Below are 17,140 nucleotides of genomic sequence, written 5' to 3'. Positions count from 1 at the left end.
ACTGTATACAGGTCTGGGGGCCTCATTGAAGAAGAATATAGAGCTGCTGGAACGAGTACAGAGAAGGGCAACAAGATTAGTGAATGGAACAAAGGGGTGCTCTTACGAAGAAAGGCTTAAATTTTGCAAATTACAGTGTCTGGAGACTAGGCACCGGCAAGGTGCTGATGGGATAAATTCAAATTGAGGAAAGACAGCTGTAGGATAGATGTGTGGAAATTTGCCTTTAGCCAGCGGGTAGTTGGTTGGTGGAACAGACTTCCATCCCTTGTTGTGGAAGTTGATAGCCTAAATAAATTTAAGGCTCAGCTGGACAGGTATTTCGAATGAACGGAGAGATGAAGTGGAAGGTTTTTTTTTTTTTTGTGCTAATGCTGCATAAGATTGCTTTCTTGCATCATATGCCTCTACTAATGCTAATACTCGACATCTGTCGGACACCGCGCGAACTACTAGCTCGAGGAAGTTCACAGTTTGGACTTAACTACTTAATAAACGGAACTGTTGGGTATTTCTTTTGGTCTGGGTGTGCCATGAAAAAATTACTGAGACACTAAGGGTGCCATGAACCGAGCAAGTTTCGGAATCTCTTACATAAAATAAATAATGAAGAAAAGATTTGTTATGGAAATATTTGAACATTGTTGACTTTCTCTTTTCATCAATCAAATAAATATCGCAGAGAACCACAAACGTTTTGTTTGAAGTTCTCTGCGATGTGAAAGATTTCATCTAGTTCTTTTACTGTTATTTCCTTCGTGGTAACATTTTCATCTGGCTCATTTAAAATTTTGAATTTTTAAATGCAAGTCTGCATTGACTTTATTTGCGGGAGACAAACAAGTAAGACGTCTTCTCCGATGGTTGATGGAACACACTGAGACGGGCAAGCAGGCAAATGTTTGTTTATTGCCCGTCCGACGCGCTGTAAGCTTAACAGGTGATTCAATTCTTTTTCAACTATCGCATAAAAAAAAAATCACATTAACTGGAAATTTGCATTGTGTAAAGTGAAAAGTGGTATAATTTTTTCAAATAGTGGTAACTGAAAAATGCCTTAATCAAACTCACATTATGCAAGGCCTGGCTGTATCAAAGGAACTTTGTAATTTAAACAGTTAATGTAACTTATTCAGTCCAGAGGGTCCACTAGGTCCTCTCTCCCCACTCCAAAATGTAGACGTTCCCGATACACCTTTCAGAAGAGGCAAGAAACATGTCTCCTTTTCTGATACAGATGTCAGATTTATCCATTCAGTCTTAACTGTTGAATAAATGTTGAAACAACAGTAATTTTTCATGATTTCTTTTCTTTTCAGACTGTTAAAGCGCTCAACTACTTAAAAGAGAAGCTGAATATTATTCACCGTGGTAAGTTCAATAAATTTTTATGAAATGACTAATAATGTGTTTCACTTATGTGGTGTCCTTCAGTACACAAGATCTTTCGGCAGTAAAATACAATAAATCAAACTTTAACATATACATTAAAAAATTAAAATTATCTCTGTAATATTTTATTGCCATGCAGAAAAATAGAGCGGAAATTTCTGGATAAAGCAGAAACTACTTCAGTATATTAGGAAAAGTCCAGCAGGATTTATTTGCACTGATGAATAGATTTCCCCCAATGCGCTTTATAGAAGAGGCAAGAAACATATCTCCTTTTCTGAAACAGTGTCAGATTTATGCTGGTATACATAAAACTCACTTGACACAGGGTATAGTACAGAATTGAAAAAAAATATATCTTTAGTAATAGAAGTGAACAATACTTATAGGAAATTTTTAAATATTGATAAAAAAATAAAAATGTAAACTTTCCTTTTGAAATTAATGACCCTGTTTTGGGAGGGGAAATGAAAGGATGAAAATTAGACCAGATTATCATATATTGGAGCATATTATTTTTTATATATTATTATATTACAACTATTTAAAAATAATAAAATTAAATATGCCAATCTTACTTCTGATCAAAGCAGTAGCATCACATATTGTTTGCATCTGCTAATTACAAGTGTTGTTTTCATGTGCTAGGGTTGTTGAGCACCTTCTAAAACCCAGTGGAGCTCCAAAATGGTAGTCTAATCTTAACGTAACCTCAGAGATTGTTTGAAAGTATATTGCTCGGAATAAAATTTGTAGATTACTGTGTTAGAAAAACCTAGAAATTGGCCGTTCACCTTGTTAGAATTTGCCCTTATGCATATAAAATATTCACGTGCACACTGTTACTGCTGATTAATTTATTTTTTGGAACTTCTGATTCCAGGGTCATTTCAGAACTGACAACCCAAAGACATACCTTTTTTCTTTGTTAAGAAATTTTCAATAATACTGAGAGGGCGGGGTGCTAACTGGGAATATTCCTTCTAAAGCAGTGTTCAAAGAAATTATCCACATCCTCAGATATTGGTTATACTAAATTATTTTCTGTAAGTAGCATTATGGTCCCAGTTGAGCTCCTTGGTTTATTTGAATTTAGATAGCGATTTTGGAAGTTAATACTTAGTGTCCATAGATCTTACCATTCAAAACTTGCCGCAATTGTTTTATGATACCGAAATCTTAAGGTTAACTTAAAACTAAATAGCGAAATACATAGCACTGTGGTAGAAATCACTCAGATTAGTATAGTATTATCAATTAATAAGTAAAATTTATTAATCTTATTAAATTTCCTTGTTAATTAGATTATACTTAAACGGAATCATGAACTAGGCTAGAGCAGCAAAGCAACAATCACAGAATAGCCAGAGTGCTGTGACTCGGGAGAGAATCAAAGGGGACGATTCTCCAATGCATCAGTCTAAAAAAATTTGCAAAGTGTGGATTTTTTGCAGACCTGTCTAGAACAGGACATGATCTAGCCAAGGAGGATGTCTCTATATGTGTAAGTTGCAGAGACTGAAGAAATTAGGTGCCAACTCAGCATTCTGATGGGTGTCTATAAGAGTTTGAGGTGCAGAATAGATACCCTCGAAGAAATTAATATGAGGGGTCCATCAAGCTCTCAACGCCCGAGCTCACTCCTGTGCATCAACCAACACAGTGACAATCGCCAAGGCAGAATGCACTGGTCCCACAGGAAGTAGTTGGTCACTCTATTGTCAGGGAGATGGGGAATATATTATGCAAAAAGGATGGGTGGAACAGGACTGGGGTATGTCTGCCAGTGGCAAAAGTTGATGTAGGGCAGATATCATCTTTTAAGGGCACAAGAGATGATATTGTTCTAAACGTTGGCACTAATGACCTTAAAAGTAAGAGATCTGCAAATTTACTTAACTACAGGTCAATGCTGAAAAAAAGTAGTGATTTAGGGTTAAATTTGAAAGTGTTGGAAATTCTGCCCAGACATGATAGGAGAGAGTACATGATGAGTGCCTTGTCAATCAGTTCGGTCCTGGAGAGATTGTGCAAGGCTCACGGGGTAGAATTTTTTTTCAGCATGGTCTGTGCTTGCCAACAGAAGAGTTTGCTTCTACAGGGATGGGATACACTTAAATAGAAAGGGTGCAAGAACATTTGCTGATACTATCGAGGCAGTGTTAGGTGGGCGGAAAACTACAAGTTTCATGGACTAAAAGATTAACAGGCAAAGGCGGAAATGATTCTTGCACTGCTTCTATTGTAATGAGCAACAGCCTAGAGAGCAAGTTGTTGGCAGTCATCATGGAACCAGTAAATACATGGCTGTATTAGAGTAACTAAGAGTAAGAACAGGTGCATATACACCAATGCTAGAAATATAGTAAATAAATTTGATGAATTTGAAGTGCTGATCAAGACATCAATGGCATATTGTTGGGATATCAGAGACATGGTGTCACACAGATATAAGCAGTGCAGAATTAGAATTTTGGGAGTACAATCTGTACAGAAAGGAAGGCAGGGTAGAAAGAGAGGAGGGGTTATGCTGTTGATTGAGAAACATAAAATCTAAGAAAGTACATCCAGTTGACATAGGTACACAGTGCTATTTGGAGTCTGTTTGGTATGACATAAACACTGGGAAAGGGAAAAGGAGAGTAGGAGTATGTTTTAGACCTAATGACTCTGATGAGTACAATCAACAGTTGTGCAGAGAAATAGAATGAGAAATAATAACTACCATCAAGGGTAAAGGGAAGGGTTTTTATTTTCGTAAAGGTGACTACAGTTGTCTCAGACAGTTTTTAAATTCTATACATTTGGATCAACTGATGATGTTACCAATGGTGAATTCTAAATAGGAGGCATTCAGGGACTTAATTTTCAAAGCTACTATACTTTTCATACCAACTAAGAAATACTGTTCAATTCAGGCCTAAATGGATGTCGGATGAATTAATGAGACTCCTGGCAGAAAATAAATATGCATGGGATGCATATAAATTATCAGGCGACACAGAAGCCTACATGCAGATATAAGCTAGCCTGTAATGAAGTCACAAAGGAGGTTAGGCAAGCAAAAGCAGATTACAAGAAATCTTTGGCAAAGGATGCAAAAAAAACCGGCACACAGTTCTTTGCTTATGTAAATTCCAGAAGGAAAGGATGAATCAGATTGGTCCTCTTAACATAGATGGTTCAACTATTGACGATGCTGCTCAAATAGCTGATAAACTGAATGAGTATTTTGCCTCTACATTCACACATGAGAAGTTATTCAAGGAGGAGAATGCCAAAAGTTTATCAAACTATAAAAGGGAGCTAAGTGATTTTGTAAGAACTGAGAGAAAAGTGCAGGAGAAATTATTGAAGTTAAACATAAAAAAGGCACCTGGGGAAGATGGAATCTATCCAGTTATATCGAAGGAGGCACAAGGGAAGTAAGCAATCCCTTAGCCATAATTAAGGGAGCATGTCTAGAGTTAGAGAGGGTCCCCATGGACTGGAGATATTCACAAAGGAGGTGCAAAGAGTGACACAACTAATTATAGATCTGTTAGTTTAACTTCTGTTCCAGGAAAAATAATGGAGTCACTGATTAAAGAGGTGATACGGGATCACCTAGACAGGACTGCAGTAATAGTTCGGACACAGCATGGGTTTGTTAAGGGGAAGTCTCGTCTGACAAATTTGATTGGATACTACAATGTGGTTACAAAGGAACTGGATTCAGAAAATAATTTTAATATCATATAATTGGATTTCAGGAAAGATTTTGATACTGTTGAACATGGAAGACTGCTGAAAATATTGGACAGTATGGCATTAAGGGCAAGTTGCTGCAATGGATAAAGGGATGGTTGAGTGGGAGGTGGCAGAGATGGTAATAAATGGACACTGTTCTTATTATTATTATTATTGGCCATATGGTGCAAGGAAGCCTGAGGCTTATGATGCACCAGACAAAAAAAAAAAAAAAAAAAAATTCCCCGAGTTACCCTGAGAGAGAGAGAGAGAGAGAGAGAGAGAGAGAGAGAGAGAGAGAGAGAGAGAGAGTGTCAGAAGTAGAATGGAATCATCAAGAAAAAGAAGAATGTTGATATCCAGCTCAGGACCCTGAGGTTTCATGGACTAATGTTATTAGAGGATTCCCCCAGGGTCCATTATTGTTTTTTGTATTTATCAGTGATATCAATGAAGGTATATCAGGCTTAATGTCCAAGTTTGCAGATGATACAAAGGTTGGCAGGTTTATTAATGACAGTAAAAATAGTATGCTACTGCAACAGGAGCTAGAAAAGTTATGCAGATGTGCTGACAAGTGGCAACTGAAGTTTAATATTGACAAATGCAAAGTATTGCAAATGGGTAGAATAACCCAAGCGAAACGTACCAATTGTGTGGTACTACACTTAGGGGGGTGGAGAGTGAAAACAACCCGGGGGTAATTGTGCAGTCAGATATGAAGTTCTGTGATCAGTGCAGACAGGCTGCCAGAGCAAGTCATGGAGTTTTGTCAATGATGTATAGGAATTTTGCTAGCAAAGACAAGGAGGTTATTATCCCTTTGTAAAAGGGAATTGTCAGGCCACACCTTGAGTACTGCGTACAGCTCTGTGGCCTCATTTTAGGAAGGATGTAGAGTTGTTAGAATGAGAACAGAGAAGAGCAAGAAGATTGGTGAGAGGAATAAAGGGGATACGCTTACGAAGAAAGGTCTGCAAGTTGCAACACCTTAAGACTAGGCACCTACGAGGTGATATGATTGAGGTGTGTAAGGCCTTAAATAGTTTGACCGGGCTCAATGCTGACAGGATACTTCCGCTTGCTTAGACTGAGAACCTGATGGGGCATAGGCCATCTGCCCGCATTCACTTCATTCATAATTTGCATTCTCACTCTACTTGCATTCTATTTTTATACTTTTTTTCTTACATTTTATAATGATTTTTTACCCTTTTTTTTATATATTTTCTGTTAGGTTATATACATTTTATATATATATTTTTTTTTTCTTTCACACCAGGGGAGAATTCAATGGTGTGTAATAATGCATAGTAATTAAGCTAAATAAGTAAGAATATTAAAGATTAAAAGTAAGGTTAGTGTGTACTTAACTGTAGCATTTATTCTTTGTTCATTTATGATTTGTTTGACTCTGAGCACCTCAGCTTCCTATTATTTTTCAGTTGTGATGCAGGCCATATTGATCAGTGTTGCTTCTCTTGCTTTGGGCAGTGAGTAATAATCAAACACTTGTTTTTGCATTTCTTTTCTAAAAAAAACTATATACTTAAATGATCAAAAAAAAGGGGGCAGATGAAGCAGAAGTGACCAACGTGATCAAGGCAGTGACCAATACCACACCAAACAAATACACATGAAGCTGACTTAGCGTTCTGAAGATATGCAATGGAACCAATCAGAAGCAGGTTGAGGATGGTACAATGCATTCATTCTGCTCACTATGCAGGAGAAGTAATATTGACCAGTAACTCACCATTACCAAAAAAGAAAAAAACTAACATAAATTTCCCAAAGCTCATATTTTATTTGAAACATTTTATTCTATCAGCATATGATAGCATAATATCTTATTGTGATATCTTAGTTGATTTTGAAACTTGCAAATCATTAAGTTTGCATGAATTGTCCCAGATTTCAACTGTTACTCATAATATGATTGAGAAATTACTCAACTTAGATTTCAAAATTTGCAAAATGGAATTTTTCGTGTTCAATGAACCATTTAATTTCAATATCAAAAAAGCAGATCCACAAATGGAGTTCGTTGTAATGCAATTCATTTCTAGAAGAAAAGTTCAGTGAGATTTTTTACATTTCATCATTTTTGGTTTTAATATTTTATTCCTGTTTGCTGGCAGAATCATTCCCAAAGATGATTCAATTGGATTGTGAAATGTATGCGATTTTGGGCAGTGCATATTTGTGTGAACAGCTTTTTTTCACTTCCAATAAAAAAAAAAAAAAAAAAAAACCATAGAGATCACAATTGACAGACATGCATGTCATCGGTTAATTGAAGTTATGTACATGTCTGACCTCAAAAAGTTAAGAACAGGCAAGAGGTGCCAAATTTCTAGGAAGAAATCTTTTGAGTAAGCTTTTTTAGAATGCAGTAAATTTTATTTTATTGTATTATGTTTAAAAATAAATGCTCTTGTTAATTTGGAACACTTGAAGCGATTTTTTTTCTCAATAAAGCAGTTGTATTATTAATTTACTATATACAGTTAAGAAAACTGTAAAAATAGCTATAAAGTAGTAATTTATTTAAATAAAATAAATAAAAAAACTACAATCACTAGTGACTGACATTGCCTTGCCTTGGACTTTGATAAAATATCCATTAATACATGTTCTGAACATGTATTAATATGAAATAAATAGATGAATGTTTTGACATTGTCAAATAAAAGAGAACTTCACATAATTTGCACACTTATGTAAAATCTCAAAAAATGATGAAATATGAAAAATAGTCCCTTAATGGGGGGGGCTATTTTTCATATTTCATCATTGCTTTACGAGTTTCCGGGTTTACATTCCCCCCCCTTCCCCCCAAGTATCAATAAAATCGAAAATATGAACATTAATTGCAAAAAATAAATGTTAAGCATTCATAAATACTGCATTTCAAAACACATGTATAGCTATACAATATAGTATACTCTGCTTTATGATATTAATCCATTACCATCGTATTGTGATAATATTGTAATATGAACCCAGTAACACATTGTTTTTTGATAATTCATTCCACGACCTCGGAAGTTCAAATTTTCACTAAATAACTCCCTAAAAGGCCGTTTTTATAGCGTAAATTGTAACAGTTACCAAAAATAATTCATTTTTTTTCATTAAATCATTAAATGCACTATGCTTTCATTGTTATCACGTGTTATAAGAACCCATTTTGAACGGCTCTGATATTTTTCTAAAGCACATTTCTGGAAGTCACTGCCATAAAACTAAAAATAATTTGCACTTTCCAGTTTATTGGGCTTTTCTGTTACTGCAAGCAATTATAAATGGGTAGTAAACTGGATGTTATTGCATTTGTGAAAATACCGATAGCTGGAATTGTGTCGTTTTTTACGTTATTATGGTGAAATGTGTTTGCCCTTTACTGAAATCTTCAATCGTATAAAAAACATAAATAAATTTTCAGAACCGTCTCTTCGTTCCTTTTTTTTTTTTTTTTTTTTCAAGCTTTGTAAACTTGTTGCTCCACGCATATCGTGTTAGTTGCAATTTATGCGTTACGTTAAAAAATGCTTATGCATGCTTGAAATTTATTAAGAAAAGAGAAGATTATCTTGGAAATAAATGCCTCTAGAAGCATTTCTGAAGATGACTCCTTGTGCAACAAACCAATGAGTGCAGAACCAATAATGAGTGATCAACGAGCGTGCATTTAGTCGATGATGATGAAGAATAAACATTCTTTAACATTTGTAAGTCATAAATAATTTCTCTGTTATTATAATTTGCTTGATTTTACAGGCTACGTTTTCATTCTTTGGATAAATCAATCATTGTTGATAACGTAACCCCTATTTTTAACATTATGTCTATGAGAAATATATTCCTTCTTTATGAGTGCACTAGGAATGAATTAACTCAAAGTCGAGAACTACCTGTATTGTATATCATATTTCATCATTATTTTTGGAGATAACATTTTTAGACTACTTAATTGTAATTTTAAATATACACTTATGTTAAAAACTACAGTGGAGCTCCAGATCTTAGGTACCTGTACTTCGACTAAAAGTCAGGAAGAAGGCAGTGATTGGCAGGTGTCGCTCACTGCTTTCCCCACCCCTGTCCTCCTGAGTTGACATGCTTAGGGTGTTTATTCCCACTTGCTGCTGTTTTAAAAACGGGGACTCGTTTTCTGATCTTAAAACTGCAGGATGGGGGGATAAACACTGACATGTGAACTTGCTGTTTGCTCAGGTATGTTTAGTCTTCGAACTCAGCATGCCCAAACATGTTTCATTTGCAAATGGTTATATAGAATACCGTGCGTGCTTCCTGCTGATATTCGCAACTCTGCCAGTTGCCATAATGTTATTCGATGATTTTCTCTCATGATTACAGAAACAGAATTTATGGTTTCTGCGGTTGACAGCAGTAGTTGGAGCTCCAGGACTGCTGAGCATTCTAAATCACCTGTGAGCTGTGCTATATGGAAGCATAGATTTGCCATTCGCTGCCGCCTCTGACATTTCATATGCTTCAGCTGATATTTTCTTGAGGCAGAAACAAAATTTGAGAGCAGCATTCTGTTCCTCACATGTTGCATCCATTGTTATTTAGGGAAGACTGAACAGGCATAAACTTGGGGGGACCTCCAAGGTCAAGTGTGAAAATTTTGAATATCTTGTTTCACTTTAATATAGTATCACCATATGCATTTAATAAAAAAAGATTAATAAAATTATTATTCGTGTTGAATCTATTAGAGAACTTTACACTTTTCTTAACTATATTGATGTTAAAATTGGTGGTGATTACACAGCTTATAAGGAAATGCAGACTTTACTTAAATTTATGCTTTGTAATTTATTAGTTTTCATCAAGAAACATGTAAAAAACATTCTTTTTTCTTCAGAGAAAGGAGCTGTGAGACAGCTCATTTTTGCTCTGGACAGAAATAAAAAAATTTTTATAAAATTAAACAACATATAATCAGAATAAAATTTTTATTTTAATTATAATGAACCTTTTTTAGCTTATTGAATTTCAGTGTTATTTTCTTTATGAACTAGTTCATGATAATTTTATTTATATTAATGTGATATGTATTTTGGTTCTCTTACTTGATGCCTTCTTTGAATAGATGTTAAACCAAGTAACATTTTACTTGATCGTCGGGGTAATATTAAACTCTGTGATTTTGGAATTAGTGGCCAATTGGTTGATTCAATAGCCAAAACTAGAGATGCAGGTTGCAGACCATACATGGCAGTAAGTTTATATATTGTGGTGTGTATGTTGTCAATGATTAAAAGTTTTGTCAAGAATTTCATTGCATGATACAAAAATCACTAACTGTGGTGTTGGAAATATTTTCAAACATCTCTTAAGTTAGTTGAATGCTTACGTTTTTAAAATACATTTTTTAAGTTAGTTGAATGCTTATGTTTTTAAAATACATTTTTTAGATGGATTCTCTTTATTTTTAACGTAATATAATGATATAACAAAATTAAACACTCTTTTACCACATGTAAGAATTGTGTAAATGGAAACAAATCAGTACTCTCTGAGAAGAGACATCCATTGTTGTTTCCCCAATTTAGAAAGCTATGAAGAAATGTATTTGGAATAGCTTTTATTTCAATAACAATTTCCTTTATTTTATTTTAAAATGAACAAAATTGAACTTTTAATACCAGATATAAGAATTGCTGTAAATGGCAACAATCAACAATTCCTGGGAAAAAGGGCATCCATTGTTGTTTCCAATTTAGAAAGTTACGAAGAAATGTGCTTGGGGATTTTCAAGAGTTTGACAACTCCTTGATTGAAGTAGTCACTCTGGTTCCATGAAACCTACTTCTTTGGTGTTATTTTTCTTTCTTAGTAGGTCTGCATTCATTAGGTTGGTTGCTAGTGGGATTCCTTAGTTCATTTCAGGCAGCAGTTGTGCCTTACCATTGCAAGATTCCATATCATCGCTGCACTTCCCTGGTGATTCTTGCTTATTGTTGATTAGAATTTTCATTATGTAGTGGAGGTTGTTGGTTATTTTTTTTTTTTTTGCCTATGTGGCTACTCCAGTTTGTTTGTAGCAATTCTTATGCAGTGGTTTGTTACATTATTTGTTGATTGCACATGTTTAATTTGCATTTTAGTGAACCTTGATACAGACTATACACAGCCTTTTTGGTTTTTTTTTTTTTTTTTTACATTCTCCTGCTAACTCCATTCACTTTCCTAACCTCCATTCATGTTTATACTTTAGTTGAGCCTTTTTAATTGCTTACTTTTTGATTAGTTAGTAGATTTCATGTTGCTTATTTTCACTTTGGTTAGGCATGTTTATTGGCTCTGATTGACATCGAAATATACATTTTGGTTTTGTACTTTAGTTGGAAATCATTATTCGTTTAACCATGTTTGAGACTTGTTTTATGTTGAATATATCATTATTACTGTCATTAGAAAGTCCATGGTCATTTTGTCAATTTAGCAGAGAACTGCAAATATTCGGAAATTTTCACAGTGGCTGATGCCTCCATGATGAAGTGGCCACTATGAACCCACAAACTTCCTTACATGTTATTTTCTTTTTTTCCAGTAGACATCTGTATTCACCCATTGGGGTGGGAGTTGGGTTCTTGCATCACTTGAGGCAGCAGTTGCACCTTAGCTTTGTAGAATTTAGTTCAGCTGTACATCCTTGGGTGAGTGCATGCCCTTATTTGTTAACTTTAATATTTTTTTTTATTTTATTTAGCTTTTATTTGGTTACAGTTAGCACCCGTCTAGCACATTATTTATTTGCAGCAGTTCTTATGCGTGGTATAATAGTATTTAATCTTGTTACATCATTACTTGATTATATCATATGTAATTTAAAAATATAAATTTTAAAATAATGATATAAACTGGATGAAATAAGAGAAATTACATTTTTCTAAGAGAATTTTGGTAATAATGAGGAGAATGTCATAATAAGTGACATAACTGCTGCAGTAGAACTCAATTTTTTATAATGATTTTCTGATCATTATCCAGCTTGAATTTAGGAAATTTTCTATCTTTCGTTAAAAGTTTTTTTCCTGTTTATTTATAGATTTAATTTTCTTGAAAGCTAATATTGATATTTTCTTAATATTTAAATCTAATATGATATTATCAATATTTATCAGTATACTGTGTTATCACAGTGGCACATATTTAGCTTTACTACACCAGTTTTACCACACTTAACTATACACCAGTTTTAATTTGTTTTGCATCCTCATACGCCTATCTCTACTCTATATTGAGTTATATCAATGCATTTTGTTTTTGCATTGTCAGTATATTAATTTAAAATTCTAGCCATTTGTAACTTTATTTTACTGTTTGTTAGAATGAAAATGTAGTCAAGCTCAAGCGTGGTGCTTTGCGAATTTTAAGCACTTAAAGCACTTTGGGACTTGAAAGTGCTCCATAAATCTGTGGCTGCTCCACCCCAATTAAATTTATCCTGAGTTTTGAGGATATTCCAGACTTTGCAAGAAAGTTCCAGGATCCAGTTGCAGGAGAATCCAGATTTGATCTTTAAAGTATACTTTGGTATGATGTTGTGTAGGAGATGCTTATGTGTGAGATGCTCTTTGAGGTTATGCTGGTATAATTCTTCTAGGAGATCGTCAGCAGTTAGGGTCTTTTCGATGTAAAAGACAAGTGGAAGGTCCTTTAAATCAATGTGTAGGAGATGCTTATGTGTGAGATGCTCTTTGAGGTTATGCTGGTATAATTCTTCTAGGAGATCGTCAGCAGTTAGCGTCTTTTCAATGTAAAAGACAAGTGGAAGGTCCTTTAAATCCAATGTTTGAGACTTCCGAACTGTTGAGGATATGCTGGGCTCCTCCCTAGTTACTGATTTTGTCTTTGAAATATTCCAGAGTTACTTGTTTTGCATATACTTTTGATCTGCAGTGATTACATTTGAGCCTTGAGTTTATTGGTGACAGCCTCTTTGACTTCCTTGCTAGTTTCCACAGTTGTATCCTCCTAGGCCCTAATAATAACCACATTCTGAGGTGTGTTGGGAATAGTGGCTGATGGGATCATTTTCCCAGCTGGCCTGATTCTCGGCGAAAAAGCGAGGGTGTAGTAGCATTTGACTTTTCGTCCACTCATCCATAAGGAGATCTATTTGAGTTTTGAATTGCTCACTGTCGACGTGGAAGTTAAGCATTACGGTCTCCGCCTTGTTCCATGTATTGATGATCTTGCTGTGCATAGAGCAGCAGTAATTCGATTAGATATTTGGGAAACAAATTCTTCGAGCTCAGATCAGCTGGGAAGCATCAAAAAGTTTGGAATCCCAGGACTTAATATCACCATCAGACATTATGGTTGAAGTTTTATAGAATTTCAGTGCTCCAAAAATATCCAGGTAAGCAGGGAGGGAGCCACCTGTACAGTTTAGAGGGACACGAAGAAAGGATAATTTGGGCCCAAGTACTGGACAGGCACAATTTTGGGCTATTTCTAAACGGAGTGGGGAGCACTGAGAATAAGTCAGATTCCGCATAATTAGTTTGCAAAATGGTACTGAGGCATGGTAAGCGAAGGAGAGGAAAGCACCATACATAGAAAAATATCCAAACAAAGCATAATATAGCAGAGCTGATGGCTGCAAATTGATGCCCATCTAAGGTCACAGAAGGAGGGTGGGGATAACGGCCCAGCCCTGTTGGTTGGTATTTTATTGGCGCATTAGACTATAATGCGCCAAGACCATTCATGTCTAATTCAACTCTGCCTTGGTATATAGTGATGATTACAGATCTCTGTAAAAGGCCAGAAATGAGAAATAACTTGCAGGCAACCCCTGTATAACACTGTACTTCTACAACAAGATTTTGCTCTAGCACAAATGATAAATTGCGCAATCGTTGCACAACGTGATACTTATATAACACAGTTAGAAATTTCGATAAACCCTCCATAATAGGATATTTTTGAGCCTTTGTGTGGGGAAAACCCTGCTATTATGTTGGATGCAATTTTTCAACATTTCCACTGTTTTTGAATCCCTGCTTTTGACTCGCTAGTCAAAAAAAAATTATTGAGAAATCCTTGTATTTTATTTTGTTGGGAAATCCTCGTGTTATGTTCCATACTATTGAACTTGTGGAAAAATCTAGATTTCAAAGTTTTATTACTATTGGATAGCACCTAAGGCCATCCAAAAGATTTTAAGTTATGTTCCTACCACCACCACAGTTGTCCTAAGTTAATACAACCTCTTTCATTCAGCCATTAGATCAAGGCATTATATCCACCTTTAAATCTCATTACATCAGAAAATCGTTACAATAGGTTTTGGAAAAAATTGATTCCAAATCTATTGAAGTAATGGAAGGCATGGAAACATTTCTCAATTGTGGACTGTATCAGAATCATAGCTTTATCACTGAAAGAAGTAAAACCGTCAACGTTGAATGCATGTGGAAAATTATATGGCCAGTCAGTAAATTCAGGAAATATGGTTGAACCGGCTGAAAATGGAATCGGTGTGAGTAGAACTTGCTACGTCGGTAGGAGGGGTGGTTTTGATGACTACTGAAGCCCTCACGGGTAGCACAGTTGATAGAATCGCCCTCCTCCCCATACTGGGTGGAAAAGACCTGAGTTGGAATCCCGTCGATGATATGAGGAATTTTTATAGATCTTTTTCACAACGTGGCTGAGTTAGTCAGGCTAAGGCGAGGGTAGCATGTTTTTTTTCCCAGAAACTCGAGTTTTTTGTCCAGCAAACAGAAAATCGACCTCAGGACAAATGCAATTTATAGACAATATACACAGAGTAACATGGCCTTAGTCACCGATGCTTCTAAAAAAAAGATGATTACTGAAGACGTTCAAAAATTATTGGTAGAAAAAAGAGGCTGATGAGGTGGATTTGGCAGAAATGGCATCGGAGATAAACCAAATCAGTTCAGAGTATGATAGCGCAAAATAAATTCTAAACTTCCAAATTTTACACTAAAAACATTTAACATTTTGTTAACAAAATAGTGCATTTTTGTTAGCTTTTGGTTTTGCACAACATGACATTTTATAGGAACCTAACTACCGAGTTATATAAAGGTTACCTGTATATGAGTTTGGAGTAATCCAGCAAGAATTATTTTCCACAAATGCAAAAAGAACAACCCCATCAACATGACTTTTTTTAACTTTGGGATCAATGGCAGTGTTAGCTGTAAAACACAAAAATTCAGTTGAAGTCCCATGTCTTATATAAAAACTAATACCACAGAATATAAGCAGTAGATCAAGGGGCAAACAATCGTTCAGGACCTGCAGGGTAGAATTGATACATATTTGCAGGCCTGACACATCACCATAAACACAGTCTGCTGGATGGAAGATAGCTTATTCTGCATACTAACTTTACAGGCATGCCAAAACCAGGTGCTAGCACCATAGGTACAAATGGGAGTGAATACAACTTTTTACATGAGTGTGTAGAGAGTGGCAATTGACACCCCAAGATTGTTTGGAAATTTGGATTATTGTCGATGTATAATTTTTGATTTTTTTCACGAAGACATCCCAGGTGTTTAATAAAATTGAGTTTGGAGTCAATGATCATACCAAGAAATTTATGAAAGGCCACCAAAGACAGACTTATTTGAAAGTTCACTGGAGGTCAGGAAGGATCAGGCAACTTCTTGATTGTTACACCATTGAAATAAATCAGTCATAATAGCATTTTCATCAGATTCAACTGAGGATTGAATATATCCTTTTACAGGCAGCATGAGATCATTGGTGTAAACCAGTTAGACATCTTATGAGCAATCCCAAGGAGCCACTCATCCAGGACACGATTACAGATGACTGGACCTAACATTTAACCTTGTGGACAACCCTGAATGACAGGCCTGAGAGAACAGCAACAGATCAGTCTTCAAATTAGCTTTTTAGTTAAATTATATAAAGAGACTGGACAATATGCTTGGCGCAATCAAGCAAACAAACTGGGCCACAGAAGATGACCAAAGTGCTGGTAAAGTCAATGTAGATGGCAAAGACATTTGGAGTCACAGACTTGGACACATGAAAGAATACAGTCAAAGTTTTATTACAGTAGTTTCTGAAGTGATTTTCTTATAATTTTATATAAAAATTGGATATGAGAAGCTGTCAAGTGCCCTGCCACCATTTTTGAAATTATTTGAATTTTGCTTGAAATATGGCATGATATTTAAAGTGCCAATTCTGTATTTGTGTAAAGTTTCAGCTTACTTATTTTTCCTCTCCCACTGAGTCAAAAAATATTTACCTCACACCCTAGTTATTTTTGAAAGATGTTCTGTAGTTTTCACAGCATGAAGTTTTCCCCCTCCCACTGAGTCAAAAAATATTTACTTCATACCCTAGTTATTTTTTGAAAGATGTTCTATAGTTTTCACAGCATAAAGTTGATAACACAAAACCTGGTATTCTTTCAAAATGGCTACTAATAACGTAAACTTTTCCTCTGGGATCCCAACGTAGTCCCTACCAGACAACAATGACGTGCATAGTAATGCTACTACAGCAGCAAAAAGACGCAGAACAGAGGAGATATCAGGACCTACACAACACTCCTGATAATCTACCCCAATAGTAAAAAGTCCATACCAAAGGTGCCAACTTTCTTTATGCAGAAGATGTTAGAAGGCTTGGCAGGCTCTCTCTGTAATTGGTAAAGCAGTTATGTTCTGGTGACATTTTAATAAAAATGAAAAAAGATAAGCATTCAAAACAGCTTCTTTGAGCCTCCTCTATCAGGGTAATACCAATTACAGTTACCATATGTAAAACACTGAATTCATCATGTTGTGTGATCTCCAAGTGGGATCTTGTAGAAATATCAGATGGAGAAATCTATTTCAAAGGAGTGCCATTGGATGAATCCCTATTGCATGAATATTCCTATTAAGAGAATATTCATGCATAGGGATTGGAATTCAGTGCTCACTCATCTTTACTTTCAACTCGCCAGCATCTACAA

General features: G+C 35.4%; 1 protein-coding gene across 4 annotated transcripts in view; it reads left to right on the top strand.

Annotated features, from left to right (window-relative positions):
- LOC150083211 (dual specificity mitogen-activated protein kinase kinase 4-like) overlaps positions 1-17,140 on the top strand; it is a 516,656-nt gene that overhangs the window by 443,369 nt on the left and 56,147 nt on the right. For all 4 annotated transcript variants that reach the window (XM_090377917.1, XM_090377916.1, XM_090377915.1 and 1 more), the window contains 2 exons: positions 1,320-1,371; positions 10,247-10,374. In XM_090377917.1, the coding sequence (XP_090234043.1) occupies positions 1,320-1,371; positions 10,247-10,374 (180 nt within the window). The remainder of the gene's footprint in view (positions 1-1,319; positions 1,372-10,246; positions 10,375-17,140) is intronic.

The sequence above is a fragment of the Mastigoproctus giganteus genome, chromosome 7 (genome assembly GCF_048544385.1).
Source record: "Mastigoproctus giganteus isolate SK-2022 chromosome 7, ASM4854438v1, whole genome shotgun sequence".
Classification (NCBI taxonomy): domain Eukaryota; kingdom Metazoa; phylum Arthropoda; class Arachnida; order Uropygi; family Thelyphonidae; genus Mastigoproctus; species Mastigoproctus giganteus.
Note: the sequence above shows the minus strand (reverse complement) of the source record. Positions and strands in the feature narration are given on the sequence as shown.